At 48.5% G+C, this 23,919-nt stretch overlaps 1 protein-coding gene across 3 annotated transcripts in view; it reads right to left on the bottom strand.

The window, feature by feature from the left end:
* szt2 (SZT2 subunit of KICSTOR complex) overlaps positions 1 to 23,910 on the bottom strand; it is a 300,727-nt gene extending 276,817 nt beyond the window's left edge. For all 3 annotated transcript variants that reach the window (XM_038793974.1, XM_038793973.1, XM_038793972.1), the window contains exons 1-6: positions 23,825 to 23,910; positions 21,299 to 21,424; positions 19,737 to 19,910; positions 16,797 to 16,967; positions 12,634 to 12,765; positions 5,905 to 6,064 (exon numbers count right to left, since the gene is read on the bottom strand). In XM_038793974.1, the coding sequence (XP_038649902.1) occupies positions 5,905 to 6,064; positions 12,634 to 12,765; positions 16,797 to 16,967; positions 19,737 to 19,910; positions 21,299 to 21,424; positions 23,825 to 23,851 (790 nt within the window). In that variant the 5' untranslated portion in view covers positions 23,852 to 23,910. The remainder of the gene's footprint in view (positions 1 to 5,904; positions 6,065 to 12,633; positions 12,766 to 16,796; positions 16,968 to 19,736; positions 19,911 to 21,298; positions 21,425 to 23,824) is intronic.
* Between the last annotated feature and the right edge of the window lie 9 nt (positions 23,911 to 23,919).

Raw genomic sequence — 23,919 nt, 5'->3', positions numbered from 1 at the left:
AGACCGTATAGCTCCTGACGGAGAGGAAAGAACTACAAAGGAACTTTGACCTGCTTTCCACCAGGAAAGCAGTGCACCAACTCCGCCAGGCGCGCGGGACCCTGTACGAACACGGAGACAAAGCCAGCCGCCTGTCGGCACACCAGCTGAGAAAGCAGGCAGCCACCAGAGAAATTGCACAAATCAGGGGTACCGGAGGCACGTTGGAAACAGAACCAGAGAGGATTAACAAAACCTTCAAGGCCTTCTACCAAGAGCTGTACACCTCAGAGCACCCAACAGGGAAGGCTGGGATGAACCGGTTCCTTGATGGACTGGACATACCAGTCGTGGGAGAGGGCAAAAACGGGACTTGGAAGCACCACTAGCACTGGGAGAGATCATGGACAGTATCAGCTCCATGCAGACGGGGAAGGCGCCGGGACCGGACGGATTCCCGGCGGACTTCTACAAACAATTTGCGACAGCGCTGGCCCCGCACCTGCGGGAGATGTTCACAGACTCGCTAGCTAGGGGCACACTGCCACCCACGTTAGCACAGGTCTCAATCTCGCTGATACCTAAGAAAGACAAAGACCCAACGGAATGTGGGTCATACAGACCCATATGTCTGCTGAACACAGACACCAAAATACTAGCCAAAAGGCTAGAAGACTGTGTACCTGAGGTGGTCACAGAGGACCAGACGGGCTTCGTCAAAGGTCGACATCTGACCTCGAACATCAGGCGCCCGCTGAACGTGATAATTTTTTTTTTATAAATGTTTTTTATTGAGTTTTCATATTTTATATATGACAAATTACAAGTTATTAGAGAGAGAGAAAAACAAAAAAAAAAACAAAAAAAAACAAAGGAAAACACAAAAATTTTTTACATGAATATTTACAGGTAAGCATCTTCATAACAATAATTGTGGCCGCCCCCCTTTAGCCAGCATACATATTTTACATTCCCCAATATGGCCGAGGCACATGTTTATAGGCATTTATTTATAGTTTGGTTTTGGGCCTTAGCTTGCCATCAAACCCCCATACCGAGCCCGTAGCCCCCCCCCCCCCCCCCCCCGCCCCCCCCCCCCCCGGCTACCTTCCCCCGATTCCCGCCCATTTTCCCCTGGTTCTTGGCCACCCGACTATTCTTCCTCATGTACGTTGGCCACAAACAGGTCCCGGAACAGTTGCATGAATGGCTCCCACGTTCTGTGGAAGCCGTCGTCCGACCCTCGGATGGCGAATTTGATTTTCTCCATTTGGAGAGATTCCGAGAGGTCGGACAGCCAGTCTGCAGCTCTGGGTGGTGCTGCTGACCGCCAGCCAAACAGGATTCTACGGCGGGCAATCAGGGAGGCAAAGGCAAGGGCGTCCGCCCTCCTCCCCAGGAATAGATCTGGCTGGTCTGAAACCCCGAAGACCGCCACTATCGGGCATGGCTCCACCCTCACCCCCACCACTTTGGACATAGCCTCGAAGAAGGCTGTCCAGTACTCCACAAGTCTGGGGCAAGACCAGAACATGTGGGCGTGGTTGGCCGGGCCTCTCTGGCACCGCTCACATTTGTCCTCCACCTCCGGGAAGAACCTACTCATACGGTTTCTCGTTAAGTGGGCTCTATGTACCACTTTTAGTTGCGTCAGGCTGAGCCTTGCGCACGTGGAGGTGGAGTTGACCCTATGCAGTGCTTCGCTCCAGAGTCCCCACCCTATCTCCATCCCCAGGTCGTCCTCCCATTTCCTTCTTGTTGCGTCCAGTACGGTGTCGTCCCTATCTACCAGTCGGTCATACATGTCACTACAGTTCCCTTTCTGTAGGATACTTGCGTCCAGTAAGTCTTCCAATAGTGTCTGTCGTGGCGGTTGTGGGTACGTCCTTGTCTCCTTTCGTAGGAAGTTTTTGAGCTGCAGGTACCGTAGCTCGTTCCCCCCAGCTAGCTGAAATTTCTCTGTCAGTTCGTCCAGTGTTGCGATCCTGTCGTCCGTATATAGGTCCCTGACTGTCAGTGTCCCCCCGTCCTGCCTCCACCTTTTGAAGGTGGCGTCGGTCAGTGCTGGTTTGAACCTATGGTTGTTGCAGATGGGAGCCTTGTCCGACATTTTGTACAGGCCAAATTGCTGCCGCAGTTGGTTCCAGGATTGGAGGGTGGCTGTCACCACTGGGCTGCTGGAGTGTTTTTTGGGTGGGGATGGGAGTGCTGCCGTGGCGAGGGCCCGGAGGGAGGTTCTCATGCTGAACGTGATAATGACCCCCTCCGGGGAGAGTACACAAGAGGTGATCGTCTCCCTGGACGCAGAAAAGGCCTTCGACAGAGTCGAATGGAAATACCTCAGGAGGTACTGGAGGGGTTCGGGCTTGGAACAGGGTTCACCGCTTGGGTAAAGCTCCTATACAACGCTCCCATGGCGAGTGTACGGACCAACAATACCAACTCCCAATACTTCCAGCTGCACAGGGGCACCAGACAAGGATGCCCACTGTCCCCGCTGCTATGCGCACTAGCAATCGAACTGCTAGCAATCGCGCTCAGAGCAGCAAAAAATTGGAGGGGGATCCGAAGGGGAGGCAGAGAGCACAGAGTCTCACTCTATGCAGATGATCTGCTCCTCTATATCTCGGACCCACAAAGCAGCATGGACGGAATCATCGCGCTCCTGAAAGAGTTTGGAGGGGGGGGGGGGGGGGGGGGGGGGGGCGGCAGCACTAAAGGGGCTGCCGTTCAAACAAGCCCAACACAAATTCCGCTACCTGGGGATCCAAATAGCCCATGACTGGAAAGGGATCCACAAATGGAACCTCACCAGCCTGACGGAGGAAGTAAAAAAGGACCTGCAAAGATGGAACACACTCTCACTCTCCCTCGCGGGGAGAGTCCAGACAATCAAAATGAACGTACTGCCCAGGTTCCTCTTCCTGTTTAGATCCATTCCGATCTACATCCCCAAGGCCTTTTTCAAAGCGCTGGACAAACTTATCAAGGCGTTCGTATGGGGGGGTAAAAATGCTAGGATCCCAAAGAAGGTCCTACAAAAAACAAAATCCGGGGGGGGGGCTAGCCTTCCCGAACCTACAATTCTACCACTGGGCAGCAACAGCCGAGCGAGTAAGGGGATGGATCCAGGAGCCAGAAGCCGAGTGGGTGCGTGCGGAGGAGGCTTCCTGCATGGGGACCTCCCTCCGGGCCCTAGCCATGGCAGCACTCCCATCCCCACCCAAAAAACACTCCAGCAGCTCAGTGGTGACAGCCACCCTCCAATCCTGGAACCAACTGCGGCAGCAATTTGGCCTCACCAAAATGTCGGACAGGGCTCCCATCTGCAACAACCGGTTCACATCAGCACTGACTGACGCCACCTTCAAAAGGTGGAGGCAGGACGGGGGGCACTGACAGTCAGGGACCTATACATGGACGGCAGGATCGCAACACTGGACGAACGGAGAGAAATTTCAGCTAGCCGGGGGGAACGAGCTACGGTACCTGCAGCTCAAAAACTTCTTATGAAAGGAGACACGGACGTACCCACAACCGCCACGACAGACACTACTGGAAGACCTACTGGACGCAAGTATCCTAGAGAAAGGGAACTGTAGCGACATGTATGACCGACTGGTAGAAAGGGACGACACCGTACTGGACGCAACAAGAATGAAATGGGAGGATGACCTGGGGATTGAGATAGGGTGGGGACTCTGGAGCGAAGCACTGCATAGGGTCAACTCCACCTCCACGTGCGCAAGGCTCAGCCTGACACAACTAAAAGTGGTACATAGAGCCCACTTAACAAGAAACCACATGAGTAGGTTCTTCCCGGAGGTGGAGGACAGATGTGAACGGTGCCAAAGAGGCCCGGCCAACCACGCCCACATGTTCTGGTCTTGCCCCAGACTTGTGGAGTACTGGACAGCCTTCTTCGAGGTTATGTCCAAAGTGGTGGGGGTGAGGGTGGAGCCATGCCCGATAGTGGCTGTCTTCAGGGTTTCAGACCAACCAGATCTATTCCTGGGGAGGAGGGCGGACGCCCTTGCCTTTGCCTCCCTGATCGCCCGCCGTAGAATCCTGTTTCGCTGGCAGTCAGCAGCACCGCCCAGAGCTGCAGACTGGCTGTCCGACCTCTCGGAATCTCTCCAAATGGAGAAAATCAAATTCACCATCCAAGGGTCAGATGACGGCTTCCGCAGAACGTGGGAGCCATTCATGCAATTGTTCCGGGACCTGTTTGTGGCCAACGAACAAGAGGAAGAACAGTCGGGTGGCCAAGAACCAGGGGAAAATGGGAAAATGGACGGGAATTGAGGGAAGGTAGCCGGGGGGGGGTCTGTGAAGGGGGTTTGTTTTTGCGACTGTTTGTTCGCTACTTTCTTCTTTTTTTTAATTGTTATTAATTTATTGCTTTGTATTGGTGGGGGGGGGTGGGGCGTGGGGGGTCCTTCTTTCTGTTTATTTCTATACCTTGTTTATTTTATTGTTGGGAGAAAATTTGTTGTTGAAAAATTTGAATAAATTGTTTTTTTTTAATGAATGCTTAGTCGTGGTAGAAACATTTAGATTAAAGGTACCTTTTCCAACCCAAGTGAAATAAAAGTTACTTTACAATAAAGTCATAAAAACTTAACTGTTAGAAAGAGAATATAAACCCAGAGACCAGAGCAGGAACTACCAGAACCAGAGGGGGAGAGAGAGAGGCAGAGAAGGAACAAGAGAAGCAAGCAGAGTCACCTTACAGTCAGCTCGGTCATGGGAAAGGGACAGAGCCAAGTAGCCAAGCTAAAACAGCAAATACATCTAAGGAAGACCAGAATTTAAAGAGGAGGCAGAGTCAGCTCAGAGACAGTCAGCAGAGCCAGCTCTCACAGCTCGGTACATGGGAAAGATAGAGCATAGCAACCGAGCTCACCGGTGAATACATCTAAAGACCAGATTTTAAAAATAAGATTGATTGTCAAGTTGGGCCTGAAGGTCCCTTCAACCAGCCAGAAGCATCCAGAAGCAAGATCTTTTTACTTTTCTGTAAAGACAGTGATTGCATCTTTTAAAAAGAAAAAAATATATAATAAAATAACTTAAAAGTTTTAACCTGAAACAGTGGTTATTAGCCTACTTTGCTTACTTAGCAACGCGGGACCCAGGATGCTACTAAGGGGTAAGTAGGTAAAATTCTTCGGTGATACCGTATACCGGAGGATAACTTGAAAATATAGTTTTGACCTGAATAGCACCCACCGAAGCCTGCATCGGAGACAGGGAGTAATAATCCCTGTTCACCATTTAGAATATCGACCTTTTTTGGTATAGGGGGAATTCTAAGAATAGTGGTGAGTTTTTAACTACATGCCTCAACCTCGTGTGTGAGGCTGGGGTTGAGACAGACGAAGGTGGTGCACAGGGAGCATTTGACAAAATCAAGGATGAGCCGGCTGTTTGAGGGTGTAGAGGATACTTGCGAATGGTGTGGGAGGGGGCCGGCTAATCATGTGCACATGTTCTGGTTCTACTCGAAGTTGGAGAAATTTTGGGGGTTGTTTTGCAGCACCATTGGCTATCCTACTTTTTTTTTAAAAGCTCTAGAGTTACTGTCAGGTGTAGGATTAATTTATTTAAACTGTTATGTTTTCTCTGTTCTTCAGGCTTTCCCTCATTCACGCATTTCCTGAGGGAAAGTAGGAACTTGGCTGCATTTCTGCTATTCTTTAACCAGTGATATATGAACCATATAGAGTTTATCTCACTCTCCAATTCTATCTTTCACGAGGGAAAACCCAGATATGTACTACCCAGCTGCTCAGGCACATCCTCTCCTCCCCGGCTGAAAAGAATTAAATGATCCTGTTGAGATCCGACTTATTAATAGGATTTAAAATAAGGATCGGATTAAAACTCCCAATCTCAAAGACAGATAATGGACAATGTATTGACCTGCACTGGAGTTGGACGGCAGTAACTGCAGTGCTAGGATGCCATTGCGGATCATGTTGACGAGTCCCATATCAGGCGTTACCATGGAAAATGCCATCTTACGTGAAGACTGATCATAGAAGTCAGTAGTATCTCCTTGGGATAAAATGGGCCTGTCAGACTGATTCAAGAGGCAAGAGATTAGATACAAAATCAGAATTAACGCACAGTAGCATATTTATTTTTTTATTAAATTTAGAGTACCCAATTCTTTTTTCTCCCTAATTAAGGGGCAATTTAGCGTGGCCAATCCACCTACCCTGCACATCATTTGGGTTGTGGGGGTGGGGCCCACGCAGACATGGGGAGAATGTACAAACTCCACATGGACAGTGACCCGGGGCCGGGATCGATGCTAACCACTGCGCCACCATGTCGCCCTATAGTAGCATAATTTCTGATCAGTTAAAACAGATCTTTACAATCAGGCAAGGCTGTCATGTTATGCTCATTTAAGTGCTGCAGCCATACATTACCATCCGTTTGAGAAATAATAATATGACTTTTCTTTTTGTGAAGCAGTGAATTTTCCTGCACAATTAGGTCTGAAAGTTTGCTTCAGTTAAGTGCAGGGTAATAACTGTTATTTTCTCCCAGTTCAAATGTAGCACAAATTAGGAAGGCAGTACTTAAACAGAATGCACTAAGACTTCCGGTTGCGGCTATGACCAGCTAAGTCGCACGTTTGGCTGCTCCTGCTACAAAGGTGTTTTCGGGCCGATTGGAGGGCCCCAACGGCGCTGTAAGGACAAATCCCGGTGGGGGAAGGCTCCCTGAAGAGAACCAGACCAACTTTATGGTCGGTACCCGGAGTGGGGTGGTAAAGAGAGCAACAGCAGCTCCCAAAAAAAAGCGGGGGAAGAAGACCAAAATGGCGGCCGGTGGTGCACCCGAGGAATGGAGGAAATGGGCGGAGGAGCAGCAGGCCGCTCTCCTGCGCTTCTTTACGGAGCTGAAAATGGAGCTCTTGGAGTCAATGAATGCGACGACCACCAGGCTGATGGGAGCCCAGGCGACCCAAGAGGCGTCGATTCGGGAGCTGCAACAGGAGATGACTGCGAGGGAGGAGGAGGCCACGGTCCTCGTGGGAAAGGTAGAGGTGCACGAGGCACTCCACCTGAAATGGCAGAGCCGTTTTGAGGAGCTGGATACCCGAATGAGGCGGAAGAACCTGAGGATCTTGGGCCTGGCAGAAGGCCTGGAGGGGTCAGACCTCCCGGGATATGTAGCAGAAATGCTGAGCTCCCTGATGGGGGCAGGGGCCGTCCCTTCGCCCCTGGAGCTGGAAGAGGCCTACAGGGTCATGGCTAGGAGGCCAAGAGCAAATGAGCCCCCGAGGGCGGTGCTGGTGCGGTTCCAGCGACTCAGCGACCGTGAAAGAGTGCTGGAGTGGGCCAAGAGGGAAAGGAGCAGCAAGTGGGAGAATTCGACGGTGAGGGTCTACCAGGACTGGAGTGCGGAGGTGGCAAAGCGGCGGGCCCGGTACAACCGGACGAAGGCGGTGCTACATGCAAAACGGATCAGGTTCGGAATGCTGCAGCCAGCGCGCTTGTGGGTCACCTACAGGAACCAACACCACTATTTTGAGTCCCCAGAGGAGGCGTGGGCCTTTGTACAGGAAGAGAAACTGGACTCGAATTAGACCCAGGGGATACTTGGCCGCCTTGGCCGCTCGGGTACTTTCAGCTGAATTCTTTGTTTGGATTTTGAACTCTTGCTGTGGTTTTTCTTCTGATGTTTTTTCCCCCTTTGCCAACTTCCCTTAGTTATTGTTATTGTGGTTATTCATGGTTATTTATGGTTATTTATGCTGTTTGGTAGAGGGCGACTGTTAAGTACATTGTTATTTGTTATTTATCTGTTATTTATAATGTTAAGTTGGGGAGGCGGGACGGGGGGGAGAGCAGATCGGGGATATGGGCTCCTAGGGGGGGTTCTTTACAGGCATGGACGGGGACGGGGGTGGAACTGAAGATGGCGGGGTGGGGTGTGGCAGGGCGAAAGCGCGGGCTTTCCTCTGTTTTCCCGCGCGCGGGGCAGAGGAGGGGGGAGGGGAGGAGTGCGGGGCGTGGCTAGCAATGGCGACCTTTCCCGCGCTGGAGCGGGGCCAGGGAGGAGTGGCAAGGGGGGGGAGGCCCCCCCCCCCCGAGCCGGGGGGAGTCGGAGTGTGGCAGGAGCAGCCGGGTCAGCGTGAACCAGCTGACTTACGGGAGTACAATGGAGGGTACATCGCGGCTAGGGGGGGTCCTAGCCTGGGGGGGGAGGGGGGTTAGGGAGGGACACCGGGTTGCTGCTGAAAAGACCAGAAACGAGAAGTGGAGGACTGGAGAGGTGGGGGGAGGGGGACATCGCCATGGGGAGCGGGTCAGAAGGGGAGGGTCGACCCGGGGCGAGCAGGGAACAGGACATGGCTAATCGGCAGGGGAGGGGGGCGGGTCGTCCCGCGACCCGGCTGATCACTTGGAACGTGAGGGGGTTGAATGGGCCGGTCAAGAGATCAAGGGTATTCTCACACCTGAAGGGACTGAAGGCTGATGTAGCAATGTTACAGGAGACCCATTTGAAGGTAGTGGACCAGGTTCGCCTGAGAAGGGGGTGGGTGGGACAGGTGTTCCACTCTGGATTGGACGCAAAGAACCGGGGGGTGGCGATTCTGGTGGGAAAGAGGGTGTCGTTCGTGGCGGAGGAGGTGGTGGCGGATAAGGAGGGTAGGTATGTGATGGTGAAGGGTAAGCTGCAGGGGGAGAAAGTGGTGATGGTCAACGTATATGCCCCGAACTGGGATGACGCGGGTTTTATGAGGCGCCTATTGGGCCTCATTCCGGGACTGGAGGCAGGGGGCTTGATCATGGGGGGGGACTTTAACACAGTGCTGGACCCCGGGCTAGACAGATCGAGCTCAAGGACCAATAGGAGGCCGGCAGCGGCAGAAGTGCTGAGGGGGTACATGGAGCAGATGGGAGGAGTAGACCCATGGAGGTTTGGTAGGCCGAGGGCGAGGGAGTATTCCTTTTTCTCCCACGTCCATAGAGTGTACTCCAGAATCGATTTCTTCGTGTTGAGCAGGGGGCTGATCCCGAGGGTACGGGAAGCTGAGTACTCGGCCATTGCGATCTCTGATCATGCACCACATTGGGTGGATGTGGAAATGGGGGAGGCGCGGGACCAGCGCCCGCTGTGGCGGCTGGATGTGGGGCTGTTAGCGGACGACGAGGTGTGTAAAAGGGTCCGGAAGAGCATTGAGAGCTATCTGGACTTGAATGACACGGGTGAGGTGCAGGTGGGGATGGTCTGGGAGGCCCTGAAGGCAGTGATCAGGGGAGAGCTGATCTCCATAAGGGCGCACAGAGAAAGAAAGGAGAGGCAGGAGAGGGAGAGGCTGGTGGGGGAGCTATTGGAAGTGGATAGGAGATATGCGGAGGCACCAGAGGAGGGGCTGCTGGGAGAACGGCGCAGCCTGCAGGTCAAGTTCGACCTGCTGACCACCAGGAAGGCAGAGACGCAGTGGAGAAGGGCACAGGGCGCGGTTTATGAGTATGGGGAAAAGGCGAGCAGGATGCTGGCACACCAGCTTCGCAAACGAGATGCGGCTAGGGAGATTGGGGGAGTGAAGGAGAGGGGCGGGAAGGTAGTGCAGAAGGGGCAAGAAGTGAACGGGGTCTTCAGGGATTTTTACAAGGAGTTGTATCGGTCTGAGCCGCCGACGAGGAGAGGGGGAATGGAGGACTTCCTAAACAAATTGAGGTTCCCAAGGGTCCAGGAGGGGCTGGTAGAAGGGCTGGGGGCGCCAATAGGGCTAGAGGAGCTAGTCAAGGGAATAGGTCAGATGCAGGCGGGGAAGGCGCCGGGGCCAGATGGGTTCCCGGTGGAATTCTATAAGAAAAATGTGGACTTGGTGGGACCGGTACTGGTACGAGCCTTTAATGAGGCGCGAGAGGGGGGGGTTCTGCCCCCGACAATGTCGCAGGCTCTGATCTCCCTGATATTGAAGCGGGATAAAGACCCCGTGCAGTGCGGGTCCTACAGGCCTATCTCGCTTCTGAACGTGGATGCCAAGTTGCTGGCAAAGATCCTGGCAGCTAGAATAGAGGATTGTGTGCCAGGGGTAATCCATGAGGACCAGACGGGGTTCGTGAAGGGGCGGCAGCTCAACACGAACGTGCGGAGATTGCTGAATGTAATTATGATGCCGGCAGTGGAGGGGGAGGCTGAGATAGTGGTAGCGCTGGACGCGGAGAAGGCGTTCGATAGGGTGGAGTGGGAGTACCTGTGGGAGACGTTGGAACGGTTTGGGTTTGGGGAAGGCTTTATTAAGTGGGTGAAGCTGCTCTACTCGGCCCCGACGGCAAGTGTAGTGACAAACGGGAGGAGGTCGGAGTATTTCGGGCTCCACCGAGGGACCAGGCAGGGATGTCCCCTATCCCCCCTACTTTTCGCACTGGCGATTGAACCGTTGGCGATGGCACTGAGGGGTTCAGGGGGGTGGAGAGGACTGACTAGGGGAGGGGAGGAACATCGAGTATCGCTGTATGCGGATGATCTACTGCTGTACGTGGCAGACCCAGAAGGGGGAATGCCGGAGATAATGGAACTATTAGCAGAGTTTGGGGACTTTTCGGGGTACAAACTAAATTTGGGCAAAAGCGAGGTTTTTGTGATACACCCGGGGGACCAGGGAGAGGGTATTGGGAGACTCCCCTTCAAGCGAGCAGGAAAGAGCTTTAGGTACTTAGGGGTGCAGGTGGCAAGGAACTGGGGGACCCTCCACAAGTTGAACTTTTCCAGGCTGGTGGAACAGATGGAGGAGGAATTTAAGAGGTGGGACATGGTACCGTTGTCGCTGGCGGGGAGGGTGCAGTCAATCAAAATGACGGTCCTCCCAAGGTTCTTGTTTTTATTTCAGTGCTTGCCCATCTTCCTCCCTAGGGCCTTCTTCAAAAAGGTGACGAGTAGCATCATGAGCTACGTGTGGGCGCATGGCACCCCAAGGGTGAGGAGGGTCTTTTTGGAGCGGAGTAGGGACAGTGGAGGGCTGGCACTACCCAATCTTTCGGGGTACTACTGGGCGGCAAATGTGTCAATGGTGCGCAAGTGGATGATGGAAGGGGAGGGGGCAGCTTGGAAACGAATGGAGAGGGCGTCCTGTGGCAACACAAGCCTGGGGGCCCTAGTAACGGCACCATGGCCGCTCCCCCCCACGAGGTACACCACGAGCCCGGTGGTGGCGGCCACCCTCAAGATATGGGGGCAGTGGAGGCGACATAGGGGGGAAATGGGAGGTCTGTTGGCGGCGCCAATAAGAGGGAACCATAGATTCATCCCGGGGAACATCGACGGGGGATTTCAGAGCTGGTACAGGGTGGGCATACGGCAGCTGAAGGACCTGTTTATAGAGGGGAGGTTTGCGAGCCTGGGAGGGCTGGAGGAGAAGTTTGAGCTCCCCCCGGGAAACATGTTCAGATATTTACAAGTGAAGGCATTTGCTAGACGGCAGGTGGAGGGGTTCCCCCTGCTCCCCAGTAAGGGGGCGAGTGATAGGGTGCTCTCGGGGGTCTGGGTCGGAGGGGGGAAGATATCAGACATCTACAAGATAATGCAGGAGGCGGAAGAAGCATCAGGGGAGGAGCTGAAAGCCAAGTGGGAAGGGGAGCTGGGAGAGCAGATAGAAGACGGGACGTGGGCGGATGCACTGGAGAAGGTCAATTCTTCCTCCTCGTGTGCGAGGCTGAGCCTCATTCAATTTAAGGTGCTGCATAGAGCTCACATGACGGGGACAAGGATGAGCCGGTTCTTTGGGGGTGAGGACAGGTGTGTCAGATGTCTGGGAAGCCCAGCGAACCATGTGCATATGTTCTGGGCATGTCCGGTGCTGGAAGGGTTCTGGAAGGGGGTGGCAAGGACGGTGTCGAAGGTGGTGGGGTCCAGGGTCAAACCAGGATGGGGGCTTGCGATCTTTGGGGTCGGGGTAGAACCGGGGGTACAGGAGGCTAGGGAGGCCGGAATACTGGCCTTTGCATCCCTAGTGGCTCGACGAAGGATATTAATTCAATGGAAGGACGCGAGGCCTCCAAGCGTTGAAACTTGGATTAACGATATGGCTAGCTATATTCAGCTAGAAAGGATCAAATTTGCCCTGAGAGGGTCGGTACAGGGATTCTCCAGGCGGTGGCAACCTTTCCTTGACTTTTTAGATCAGAGATAGACGTTCGGGGTCGTGGCAGCAGCAACCCGGGGGGGGGGGGGGGAGGGGGGGAGGGAGGGAGGGGGGGGTGGGGGGAGGGGGGGGGCAGCAAGGGTCGTGGGGGGACATGCACGACTGTAACGCGGGCAAGTCTGCTCGCTGCTCATGTCTGAAACTGTAGGCTGCCTTGTTTGTTAAGGTTGCCTGGGGGGGGGGGGGGGGGAGGACTGGTGCGCGCGAGAGGGCGGGCGAGGGAGGGACATTTGCCTAGAGGGATTGTGTTGTAAATAATTTAAAAATTAGTAGGGGTAAATGTTTGTATGGAAAAACTCTTTCAATAAAAATTATTTAAAAAAAAAAAAAAACAGAATGCACTAACTGCTCACTTCAAAAGTTCTCTACTAAACCAAAATATAAAATCCATATCTAACACTATCCTCACAGCCATTTAGTACTTTGAATGCCATACGCAGGTGACTCTTTCCCTCCACTTTTATTGAGACACTGACCTGTGCTTTAGGCCTGTAGTGCTGTTGAAGAACCTCAGCCACATTGTTTTCAAATGCTCGTAGTTGCTGATAAATATTCTGATGGAAAGCATCCAAGTTGTTTCGATCCAATAAACAGCCTTGAACTAGAACCTACAATGTACAGACACTCAGGAAGATTAGAAGGGTCAGCAAATACATAAGCAGCTCAGATGAGAGACACATCTGCAGGAACAGACTAAACAATGATTTTTGAGAACATGTTATGTCCATAAAAAAATATGAAATTCTGCAGACTCGATGCATGGTCCATGCCTGCTTATTCTATCCAATGGCAATCTCACAGACTCCCAGTTTAAATATAAAAGATAGAAAATAGGTTAAAGATCAATTTACATCAATTCGAACCAATAGATCCAAACCCAAATAATATAAAAGCAAAATACTGCAAATGCTGGAAATCTGAATTGAACAGAACATGCTGGAAAAATTCAGTAGGTCTGGCAGCATCTGTGGAGGGAGAAACAGAGTTAACGTTTTGAGACTCTGACTTTTCCTCAGAGCTCTGAAGGAGAGTCATGCAAACCTAAAATGTTAGCTGTTTTCCCTCTCCATAGAAACTGCCAGGCCTACTGAATTTTTCCAGCAATTTCTGTATTTATTTTAGGCCTAAACACAATGCTCGCTTACTTAGTCGGCACTTGAATGGTGATGATTCATTCATGACAAAAACAAATACATTTGGTATCATTTATGAATTGAAAATTTTCATCCTGTTCATCTGCACTGGATTTGAACTTGGGTCCAAATGGAAAAAAGAAGATGCACCTGCAGTGTCATCAAGTATCCAAAAACACCCTCATCCAGACTGATTCAATCTTAGAACTATGCTTTAGCTATCTGGCTCGCTGCTGTCCTGGGTCAAGTTCTATTTTTGTCTGTTAATCAAAGTAACAGTGACAATGGACAATATTAAGAATAGCCAGAGTCAGACTCCCCACTTGTAGAAAGAATAAATAGTAGCAGGAGAAAGAGATAAACAAAATAAAAGGATCTGATGCATATGTTGGATAAAATAATTTCCTTGAACTGCGTGGAGAGAAAATAATAATTAGTCCACATATGCAAACTTGATGCAGCACAGGTATGAAATCCGACTTCTCTATGAAATATATAGATCTCAACTTTAACAATAAGACCATTGGGACTTCCAGTGGCTGTCATGCAGTGAGTGATCGTACATAAGGTGGCTCCTGCCGGAGGTCGCATTCTTTGGCCCTTTCTGCCCATTTTGCAGGGATTTTGCTGGTGGAAAATGTGAGAATATATAAGACTATGGAATTCTCCTTCTGAATCGGAGGATCGTGGGACTGCCTGAAGGGATCGAGAGAACGCAGGCCATGAAGTATGTAGCCAAGATGTTTGAGAAGTTGGTGGTGGAGGGGGCCTTTGAGCATCCTCCTGGAGTGATTCGGACACAGAGGTAATTGAGGAAGAAGCCGAAAGCGGGAGAGCTGCTGAGAGCAATCATTGTGAGGCTGCATCTGTACTTGGATGAGGAGAGGATTCTGCAGTGGGCAATAGGTGAATACACTTGGGAAGGCCATACGGTCCATATCTACCAAAGCTTGGGAGTGGATCTGGCCAAGGTGCGAGCCAGGTTTAATAGGGCCAAGGCTCTATTTAGAATCAAGGTGTGGTTTGATGGAGACGTTTAACGAGTCGGCTGGCAAGCAGGAGCTTCCATGCATTGACATAGGCAGCAATTTCACTTATTTTGAAGAAGGATAAGGACCCAGAGGAGTGTGGATCATATCATCAGATATCATTGTTAAATGTGGATGCAAAGCTATTGGCGAAGTACATGGAGGATTGTGTGCCAGGGGTGATAGATAAAGACCAAGTGGGGTTTGTGAAGGGGCGGCAGCTGTCGGCTAACATTTGGAGGCTGTTAAATGTGATTATGATACCCTCGGGGTAGGGTCAGGAATCGGAGGTGATAGTGTCTATGGACATGGAGAATGTGTTTGACCAGGTTGAGTGGGATTATTCGTCAAGGTGTTGGGACAGTTTGATTTGGGCATTGGATTGGTTGTTCTACAGGGCCCCCAGGTGAGTGTTCACGCAAATAATGTTAGCTTGGGGTATTTCCATCTGCACCTGGGAACGAGACAAGGGTGTCTGTTGTCTCTGTTGCCTTTTCGTTGGCGATTGAGCAATGACACTTAGGGCTTCGGGAGGGGTGGCGGGGATGTCATGTGAGAGTACCCTTAAGAAATGGGTGTTTAAGGTGCCTTTAAGAAATGTTACTGCAGTGATGTCAGTGTGTGGGTGGAGCTGAGCTCTGGTTCTGCTTTTTAGTTTCACTTTGAGAAAAGCTTGGGTGTGTCTCTGTCTTTGTGGTTTCGTTTTTCAGTGTGTTGCAGCTGAAGTCAGACAAAGCAGCTGTACTGTTGATCTCTGCCATGAAGGACTATCTCTTGATCATTTGGTGAATTCAGAAGAATTATAAATGTTTCCAGTAGTGAATGTAAACTCTGACGTGCTTTAAATGTTTGTTAAGTCTTCTGGGTATTAAAAGAACAGCATACAGATTACTTAGTGTTGTATTCTTTGGGTGGTGTATTTGATTTATTGGTTGCTAAGATGTTCAGTGTCTGTTTTAAAAAGGGTAACTTGAGTTCATAGAATAAACATTGTTTTTTTTTAAATACTGGTCCATTTCTGCTTTACCACACCTGTAGAGTGGGCCGTGTGCTCCCCATACCACAATCTATTAAAAGTTGTGGGTCAGGTGAACTCCATGATATACTTTGGGATTCTCTAAACCCTGACCCATAACAGGGTATTGAAGGGGGGGAATGTAGCATTGGGTTTCCCCGTATATATATATATATTCCCTGTTGTTGTACGTCACGGACTCGGTGGAGAGTATGGATAGGGATATTGATGGAGTTTGGGTCACTTTCAGGGTATAATGTAGGAAAGAGTAAGGTGTTCCCAGTCAATGCTTGGATGCAGGGAAGGGGCTTGGAGACATTGCTGTTTCAGCTGGTCAAGTGAATTGTCGGTATTTGGGTATACGAGTATTTTGGTATTTGGGCCCAATTGCATAAGCTCAACCTGGCAAACATGGTGGAAGGTGTGAGGTAAGGATTTTACGGGTGGGATGTTCTACCATTTTAGCAGGCTGGGGGGGGGGGGGGGGGGGGGGGGGGTAACCCTTGGTTAGGATGGTATTTTGGAGAGGGGCAGGTGGAGAGGGGGTTGGCACTGACAAGCTTGCTGAATGATTACTGGATGGCAAACGTTGAAATGTTCAGTAGTGGGATATGGAAGAGAGGTCGGTGTGGGGCAGATGGAGGAGGCCTTGTGTCAAGGGACAAGCTTGAGGGCATTGTTATTGGCACCTCTTCCGTTCTCACTGGCTAGGTACTCCACGGGCCCAGTGGTGTGGAATCAGTGCAGGTAGCATTTTAAGATGGAGAGTATGTCCATCTGTGGCTGGACTCTACATTCAGGCTGTGGGAGTATGTGGGGATAGAGTGCTTTAGGGACCAGTTCGAGGGGGGTAGTTTTGTGCAGATGGGAGAGTTGGAGGAGGAGTTCCTGTTGCTGGGTTCTGGTACCTGCAAGTCAGGGATTTTGTGGGAAAGGAATTGACCATATTTCTGAGGTTGCCGCCCCCTGCATTGCATGAAAAAATTCTATCTGAGAACGAGATGGGGAAAGAGTAGGATCTTGGATAAATGCGGGAAGTTGATGAAAAGGGAGAGCTCCTCAGTGGACTTGCTATTAGGGCGCCAGAGAATGGGTTTGTTTTGAGGCAGAGGTTGGTCATTGCCTTCTTTAAGGAATGGTAAACATCAGCTGGGTGGGGGGGGATTGTTTTTTAGGATAATTTGAAAGTGGATTGGGCTGGGACATGGGGGGTTTGTATTAGCACTATGGTTTGTGGATCATGGCTATTTTTGTTCTGTGCTTTGAAAATGATTTGATAATGCCTTGAATAAAAATATTACTAAAAAAATAAATAAGATCTGGAGACATTTGTGGGGGGGCATGGCTGGCGGTGCATAAGTTTTTTTAAAAACTCTTTGTTTGTTGACTAACCTAATGTTGGTAACAATATAGTAATCAGCTGCATCAGACAGATAAATTCTTACAGCTAACCAAGTGCTCACCTGATGAGATTGGAGTCCTATGATAGAAGAATATGCAAGAATAGTTATGTAGATCTCTGGTTGAAACACTATATCTGTACCCGGGACTTTGAATGCTCGCAATAATTCCATTAAACATTTTGAGAGTGCATGAAACACTTCATCGAAAATCAGCTCCCCAGTAGAATCGTCCTGTGGAACAGTAGCAAAAAATCACTGAGGTGGACAAGAAATAGATACCCACATCAGCCCAATATCTAATTTCAAAGAAGTAATGTTCTTGTGACTGACAGTGGGACAGCAGGCGCAGCTACAGAAAAAGGGAACTTCCATTTATAAAGCACCATTCCTCTGCTCAGAACACCCCAAGATGTTGACAACCAAATTAGTTATTTTTGAAGCATTGGCAGTTATTGTTTTATTGGCAAAACCAGCAACTGATCTGCACATGGAAAGATCCCATAAACAAGACAAGCTATTTTTGGTTTTGATGGTCGAGGAAAATGTGGAATTTTCCCTCTTCTGCATTTCATCTGATCAGGCAGCCCTCAGTTTAATTTGTCATCTGAAAGACAGCACATTGGCGGTGCAGCACCACGTCAGTACTGGAATGAATCTTGAAAATCGCGTATTGTCACGATTAGGCTTCAAATGAAGTTACTGTGAAAAGCCCCTAGTCGCCACATTCCGGCGCCTGTTCGGAGAGGCTGTTACGGGAATCGAACCGTGCTGCTGACCTGCTTGGTCTGCTTTCAAAGCCAGCAATTTAGCCCTGTGCTAAACAGCAGTGCTACCAAAGTGACACTTAACCCAACCACGAGCAAACCCACAACAAAGCAAACCTACCCAGCAGAATGATTACCGCTCAATACATGCTTACTACATGGACATTACCTTTCAAAGGTGGGAATTCTCAATACCAGTTCTTTCCAATTCACCAGTTACGTGTGCGCCACATAGTGAGCCATCACACATGTGCCAGCCAATGACCAGCTCCAACAGGGGAGAATCCAACCAACTTCCCTTGACATTCAATAGCATAATCACCACTGAATACACCACTACCAACATGTTGGGGGTTACCATTGAGCAGAAACTGAACTAGAACGAGTCATATAAATGCTGCCATAGCAGGTCAGAGGCTGAGAATTCGGTGATGATTAACTCACTTCCTGATTCCCAAAGCCTGTCTACCATCTATGCGGCACAAGTCAGGAGTATGATAGAATACTCTCCACTTGCTTGATGAATGCAGCTCCAACAACACTCAAGAGACTTGATACTGTACCATCCAGGACAAAGCAGCCCGCTTGATTGGCACATTATCCAACACCTTCAGCATTCAATCTCTCCACCACCAACACACAGTGGCAGCAGTGTGTACCATCTATGAAATACATTGCAGCATCTCACCAAAGCTCTTTCAACAGCACCTTCCAAATCCGCAACCTCTAACAAGAAGGACAAAGGCAGCAGATACATGGGAACACCACTGCCTGAAGGTTACCCTCCACGTCACTCACCATTCTGACTTGGAAATATATCAGCGCTCCTTCACTGTTGTTGAGTCAAAATCTTGGAACTCCCTCTCTGACAGCACAGTGGGTGTACCTACATCACATGAACTGTAGCAATTCAATGTGGCTCACCGCCGCTTTCTCAAGGGCAATTAGGGATGGGCAATAAATGCTGGCCTCGCCAGCGATGCCCACATTCCATGAAATTATTTTTTTAAACCCACACAAATTTCTTCAACAAAACATTCTTTGCTGTCAAACCAAGTTTTCTATCACAATGGCCCACTGCATTTTATATCTTTCCTATATTTTTGATATTATTGAAAGTTTTGTATTTTAACATAGAAGGGAGCAGTAAAACCTATGCACATTTTACAAGTTTTGAACGTTTTAGCTGACGTTTGGTTACTTTAATTTCCCCTGTGCAACATTTTAATATTCTACTCCTGTGATATCAAGAGTGGAACAGTGGGCTGAGGGTAACACTATCAGTCCATAACAACACCAGTAGGATTTCACGAAGCCACAACAGGAGAACTTACAAAGGTAAAGGTAAAATCGCCATAGTCTCAGATGACCGTAGGCTGCTTTCCCCTTCTGAGGGAGAGAGCTGACTGGTGATGATTTAACCTGAGGATCACCACACCTCAGGCAAGGGGCAAGGTTGAGAAGGCGCAGCCTTCACCAATAACCTCAGTCAGTACGGGAGTTGAACTCGCGTTGCTGGCCTTACTCTTAAGCAAAGTTTCACAGCTGCATTTATATAGTGCCTTTAATGTCACAAAACATTTCAGCGCTCTTCGCAGGAGCGATAACATAAAAACTTGACATTGAGCCATGAGGTAATTAATATTAGCACATGGTTTAGTCAAAGAGGTAGGTTTTAAGCAATGCCTGTAAGAAGTAGTGAAGTGATAAGGACTCAGCAGCAAAAAGACATGAAGGTCTCCAGCAAGTTTTATGATCTCCCTTTATATTGTTGAAGGATATGCGCTAAAGCAATAGTGTAAATAGTGATATATACTAATGTGTGTAAAGCATCGGTAGGACATCTGCGAATGAGGAATGTGATATGCTGGCTCGGAATGGAACTTGGAAAATACCGGGCAGTTAATGTTGGAAATCCACATGACCCAGACATTATTCACACAGACTGAGACCAACTACAAAGAGCCAAAGTGGATTTAACAAATGATAATGACCACATGCGGAGGATCATTCTCGATATACCTGAATCAACTAAATTTCACAAACTGTCATTAAATTGTACAGCCCCTCAACTATATGAATGAACTTCTGTCTCAAGAAGAATTAATATAGACATTGCACAATAAATTAAATTGTTAGCCAAAGTTGCTAATGAAATCCACAATATTTATTCAAATGTTTGGATTCAATAGTGTTAAATTTAACACTCTCTCCACCAAATGTAACAATTACTCACCACAATCCCTGTCGACGGACTGAGGTCCAATTCAATAACAAAGCGATATCGTTGAGCAAGGAAGGTAATGTGGGTCGATGGTACCAGTTGGTAGTAATGAGCAGCAGCTGGTTCATCTGGTTGCCAGCCCTTCGGTAGGACACTGAGAATATCCAGTTCATTTTTGGAGTTGCGCTGTAATAAGAGGAAACATTGTCAAAGAACATAGAATGTACAGTGCAGAAGGAGGCCATTCGGCCCATTGAGTCTGCACCGATCCACTTATGCGCTCACTTCCACCCTATCCCCGTAACCCAATAACCCCTCCTAACCGTTTTGTCATTGTAAGATGGGGGAGGCAGGGAGTACTGGTACTGTCACTGGGCTAGTAATCCAGAGACCAACTGTTCAGGGGAACCGGACTCGAATCCCACCACGGCAGATGGTGAAATTTGAAATTGATGAAAATCTGGAACACAAAGTGCAATTGTCATAGAAACCCATCTAATTCACTAATGTCCTTTAGGGAAGGAAATCTTCCATCCCTACCTGGTCTGGCTAGCAAGCCACTCAAGAGTATTTCAGGGTAGGCAATAAATGCTGGCCCTATTACCAAGAATGAATTTTAAAAATCAAAGTCCAGTTACAACACCAACTGGAATTGTAAAAAATCTACATCATTCTTCCAGCACTACCACCCTAATACATCAAATTTCTCTCATTAATAGAGAACCCGGGCAGCACGGTGGCACAGTGGTTAGCATTGCTGCCTACGACGCTGAGGACCCGGGTTCGAATCCCGGCCCTGGGTCACTGTCTGTGCGGAGTTTGCACGTTCTCCCCGTGTTTGCGTGGGTTTCACCCCCACAACCCAAACAATGTGCAGGGTAGGTGGATTGGCCACGCTAAATTGCCCCTTAATTGGAAAAAATTGGGCACTCCAAATGTATTAAAAAAAGAGAAAAAAAAAAAGAACCCCTTTGGAGAAATAAGGCAAAGAGAGTGAAGAGTTTGATAATAGCTGTTGTATAACTCACTCAGAGCTTTAGTAAAAAGATCTGCCACAGAAACAGCTATTCCATCAGTTCATTTTTTGGTACATATCCAAATCAAATATTACTACGGAGATAATATCTAGAGACTCTGCCTGTTGGCTCAACGGCTACACACTCTATAATGTTAAACTGAGCCAACAAACCAAAGAGATCCCAAGTTCAATCTATGTATAATTGTACCAGTTAACCTCAGGAGCAGAACAATAGACATCAGTACCTCTGGGGTGGAGAACAACAGAAAAGTGAGAAGATTCACATTCTTGATTGGAAAGGAAATGTAAGAAGGTATGTCAATTAGTGAAATAATCTATGTCAACAAATCCTGAAACAACCTGCGTTCACAATAAATGTTCAGTGACAACAAGATTCATGGCCACCTTATTTTCCCCAATGTACAAAGAGTGCAATTTACATTTTACATGAAGATTAATATGGCAGGTTAGGTTCCCATTATTCCAGCAGAGCCCTCTATTCACCCATGCACCCACAAACAGGACTTAGAAAAATTCCCCAAACCCTTTCACTCACAAGCTCTGACTCTGACATTGGTCGAATGCTTTGATTGAGCTTGCTGAGAAACCATGCTAATCTCACATTGCGAGAAATCCGATACTCCTTCTTCATAAGCAGGAAAACTTGGCCTGCTTCTTCCACCTGTCAAAAAATATATATAAGTAAATACTGTGGAACTCGCGAAATTCCTTTAAATCATCAGAAGCTCTATTAGTGTTATCATAAGGGAACATGCCTTAATAAGACTAACAGTACTAAGTACCCCATCAGTTTGCAACAATGAGATTTGAGTAATTTTCTTTTTATAATTTCTCTTTATTTCACTTTCTTACTTTGGTCTTTGTATTAAATTATTGTAAAATTAAGGTCCCAGAAAGCCCATGTTATACATCACCAGTTGGAAGAGGACGAGGAAACCAAATGTCTATTTCCATCAAAATGCTGATATGTTCTCATATGCCGTCCCCTTATTTGTTATAAGAGTTCATTTCAAACCAAACAGGGAGCAGGCATCTTTCTTTAGCACAACACAATCATTTTGTGAAATGTCTCATGCTCCAGCATAGGCCAAGGTATATCTTAAAAGCTATCCTGCAGGTCTTCTGTGACACAAAGTTAATCAGTGTTAGGTGCTGGGAGCATTTCACCATCATAAGAATTATATTATTATTAACAGGGAAAATGTAACTCTATTTGAAATAAACCTTTAACATCCAGTTAGGAATTTCCAAACATATAACAGCCCAGGCCCACCAGCTATATAACCCTAGCATTATTTTTTTATTAATTCATGGGCTGTGCACCAGCATTTATTGCCCATCCCAATTGCCCTTGACCCGAGTGGCTTGCTAGACCATTTCAGAGGGCATATAAAGAGTCAACCACATTGCTGTGGGTCTGGAGTCACATGTAGGCCAGAGCAGCTAAGGATGGTAGATTTTCTTCCCTAAAGGACATTAGTGAACCAGTTAGTTTTTTTACAACAATCATCAGACTTTTAATTCCAGATTTCTATTGAATTCAAAGTTCACCATCACCCATGATTTGAACCCAGGTCCCCAGAGCAATAGCTGGGTCCCTGGATTACTAGTCCAATGACAATACCACTGGCTCTCTTGATCCTAAGCAATACATTTTTGACCGCATGCCCACTTACAGTACTTATGTAGTTTATAATCCTGTGCTGCAGATATTAATGCCTGCTCTTGCTATACAACCTATTCTATTTCAATCTGATGTATAGTTTGATGCATTAGTATCTACATGCTATATAGTCATCTCACTATAAAAATCATGATATTAGAGTTAAACCCCATAATTATTAAGATTGGTTTAAAGCTTCTAAAACCCAAAAATGTCAGTCAAAGATACTGCAGTGTGATACATGTAGCTAACTTTGGCTTGTGCAGGAAGCAATTCATATTTTGTCTGTACTGATAGGTAGCATTCACAGGGAAGCACAGTAGCTAGCACAGTTGCTTCACAGCTCCAGGGTGCCAGGTTCGATTCACGGTTTGGGTCACTGTCTGTGTGGAGTCTGCACGTTCTCCCCGTGTCTGCATGGGTTTCCTCCAGATGCTCCGGTTTCCTCCCACAGTTCAAATATGTGCAGGTTAGGTGGATTGGCTATGCTAAATTGCCCTTAGTGTCCAAAACATTAGGTGGGGTAACGGGGATAGGAACGAAGTGTGGGCTTAAGTGGGGTGGTCTTTCCAAGGGCTGGTACAGATTCAATGGGCCGAATGGCCTCCTTCTGCACAGTACATTCTATGAAATGTTGAGGAGGCACTTTTTTTTTTCTTTCATAGGATCCCACTGGACAGGCCAACATTTGTTGCCCATGCCCAAGGCAGCAACTTTTAGCAATGTACTTGAAGACATTAAAATAAAACAAAAACAGAAAGCGCTGGCAAAAGTGCAGCCTGTCTGGCAGCATCTGTGGAGAGAGAGACTGAATCAACATTTCAAGTTCAATATGACTCTTCTCTTGGGAACTGAAGGAGTCATATTGGACTGGAAAGGTTAACCTGGTTTCTCTCTCCACAGGTGCTGCTGGACTGGCTGAGTTGAACCAGCACTTTCTGACTTTACTTCGTGAAGACAGCCTGGAGTGATTTTTAAAAAAATATAATATATATATATATATATATATACACATACATACATATATATTTTTTTAAGTGTGTGGCACAGGTTCCCCTAACGTTGGTTTGCTGATGGAACCCCAGTTTACTGATGACACAGCACCTCTCCCATTACAAATAAACATTGCGTTGCAATTTTGATCCTCAAAACGAGGAGCATACTTTGCCTCTCCAAAACTCAGAGAGGGAGAAAGTGACTCCTGTGCAGGTGGAGTTGGCCAGGAGCAGGACGGAGTGTGTCTTGTGGCAGGTTGGGGGGCGGGCGGGGGGGAAGAGAGGGTGCCCACCCACACCTCTGCTGCCCATGCAGCCAGGAGCAGCTCCCTCAGCCTGTGCCCCCTGGCAGACTCCCTGTTTATACACACACACTGACCCAATCCCTCCCTCCTGCAGTTACCTCGGAGTCTCTCTCGCCCCCGGACATGCTCGCTGGCCGCTCTCATGCCCCTCCCGCCCCCGCCGACACCACCTTATCGATCAGAGCCGCCGCTT

Source organism: Scyliorhinus canicula, chromosome 4 (genome assembly GCF_902713615.1).
Source record: "Scyliorhinus canicula chromosome 4, sScyCan1.1, whole genome shotgun sequence".
NCBI classification, from domain to species: domain Eukaryota; kingdom Metazoa; phylum Chordata; class Chondrichthyes; order Carcharhiniformes; family Scyliorhinidae; genus Scyliorhinus; species Scyliorhinus canicula.
This window is presented reverse-complemented; position numbering and strand designations above follow the sequence as displayed.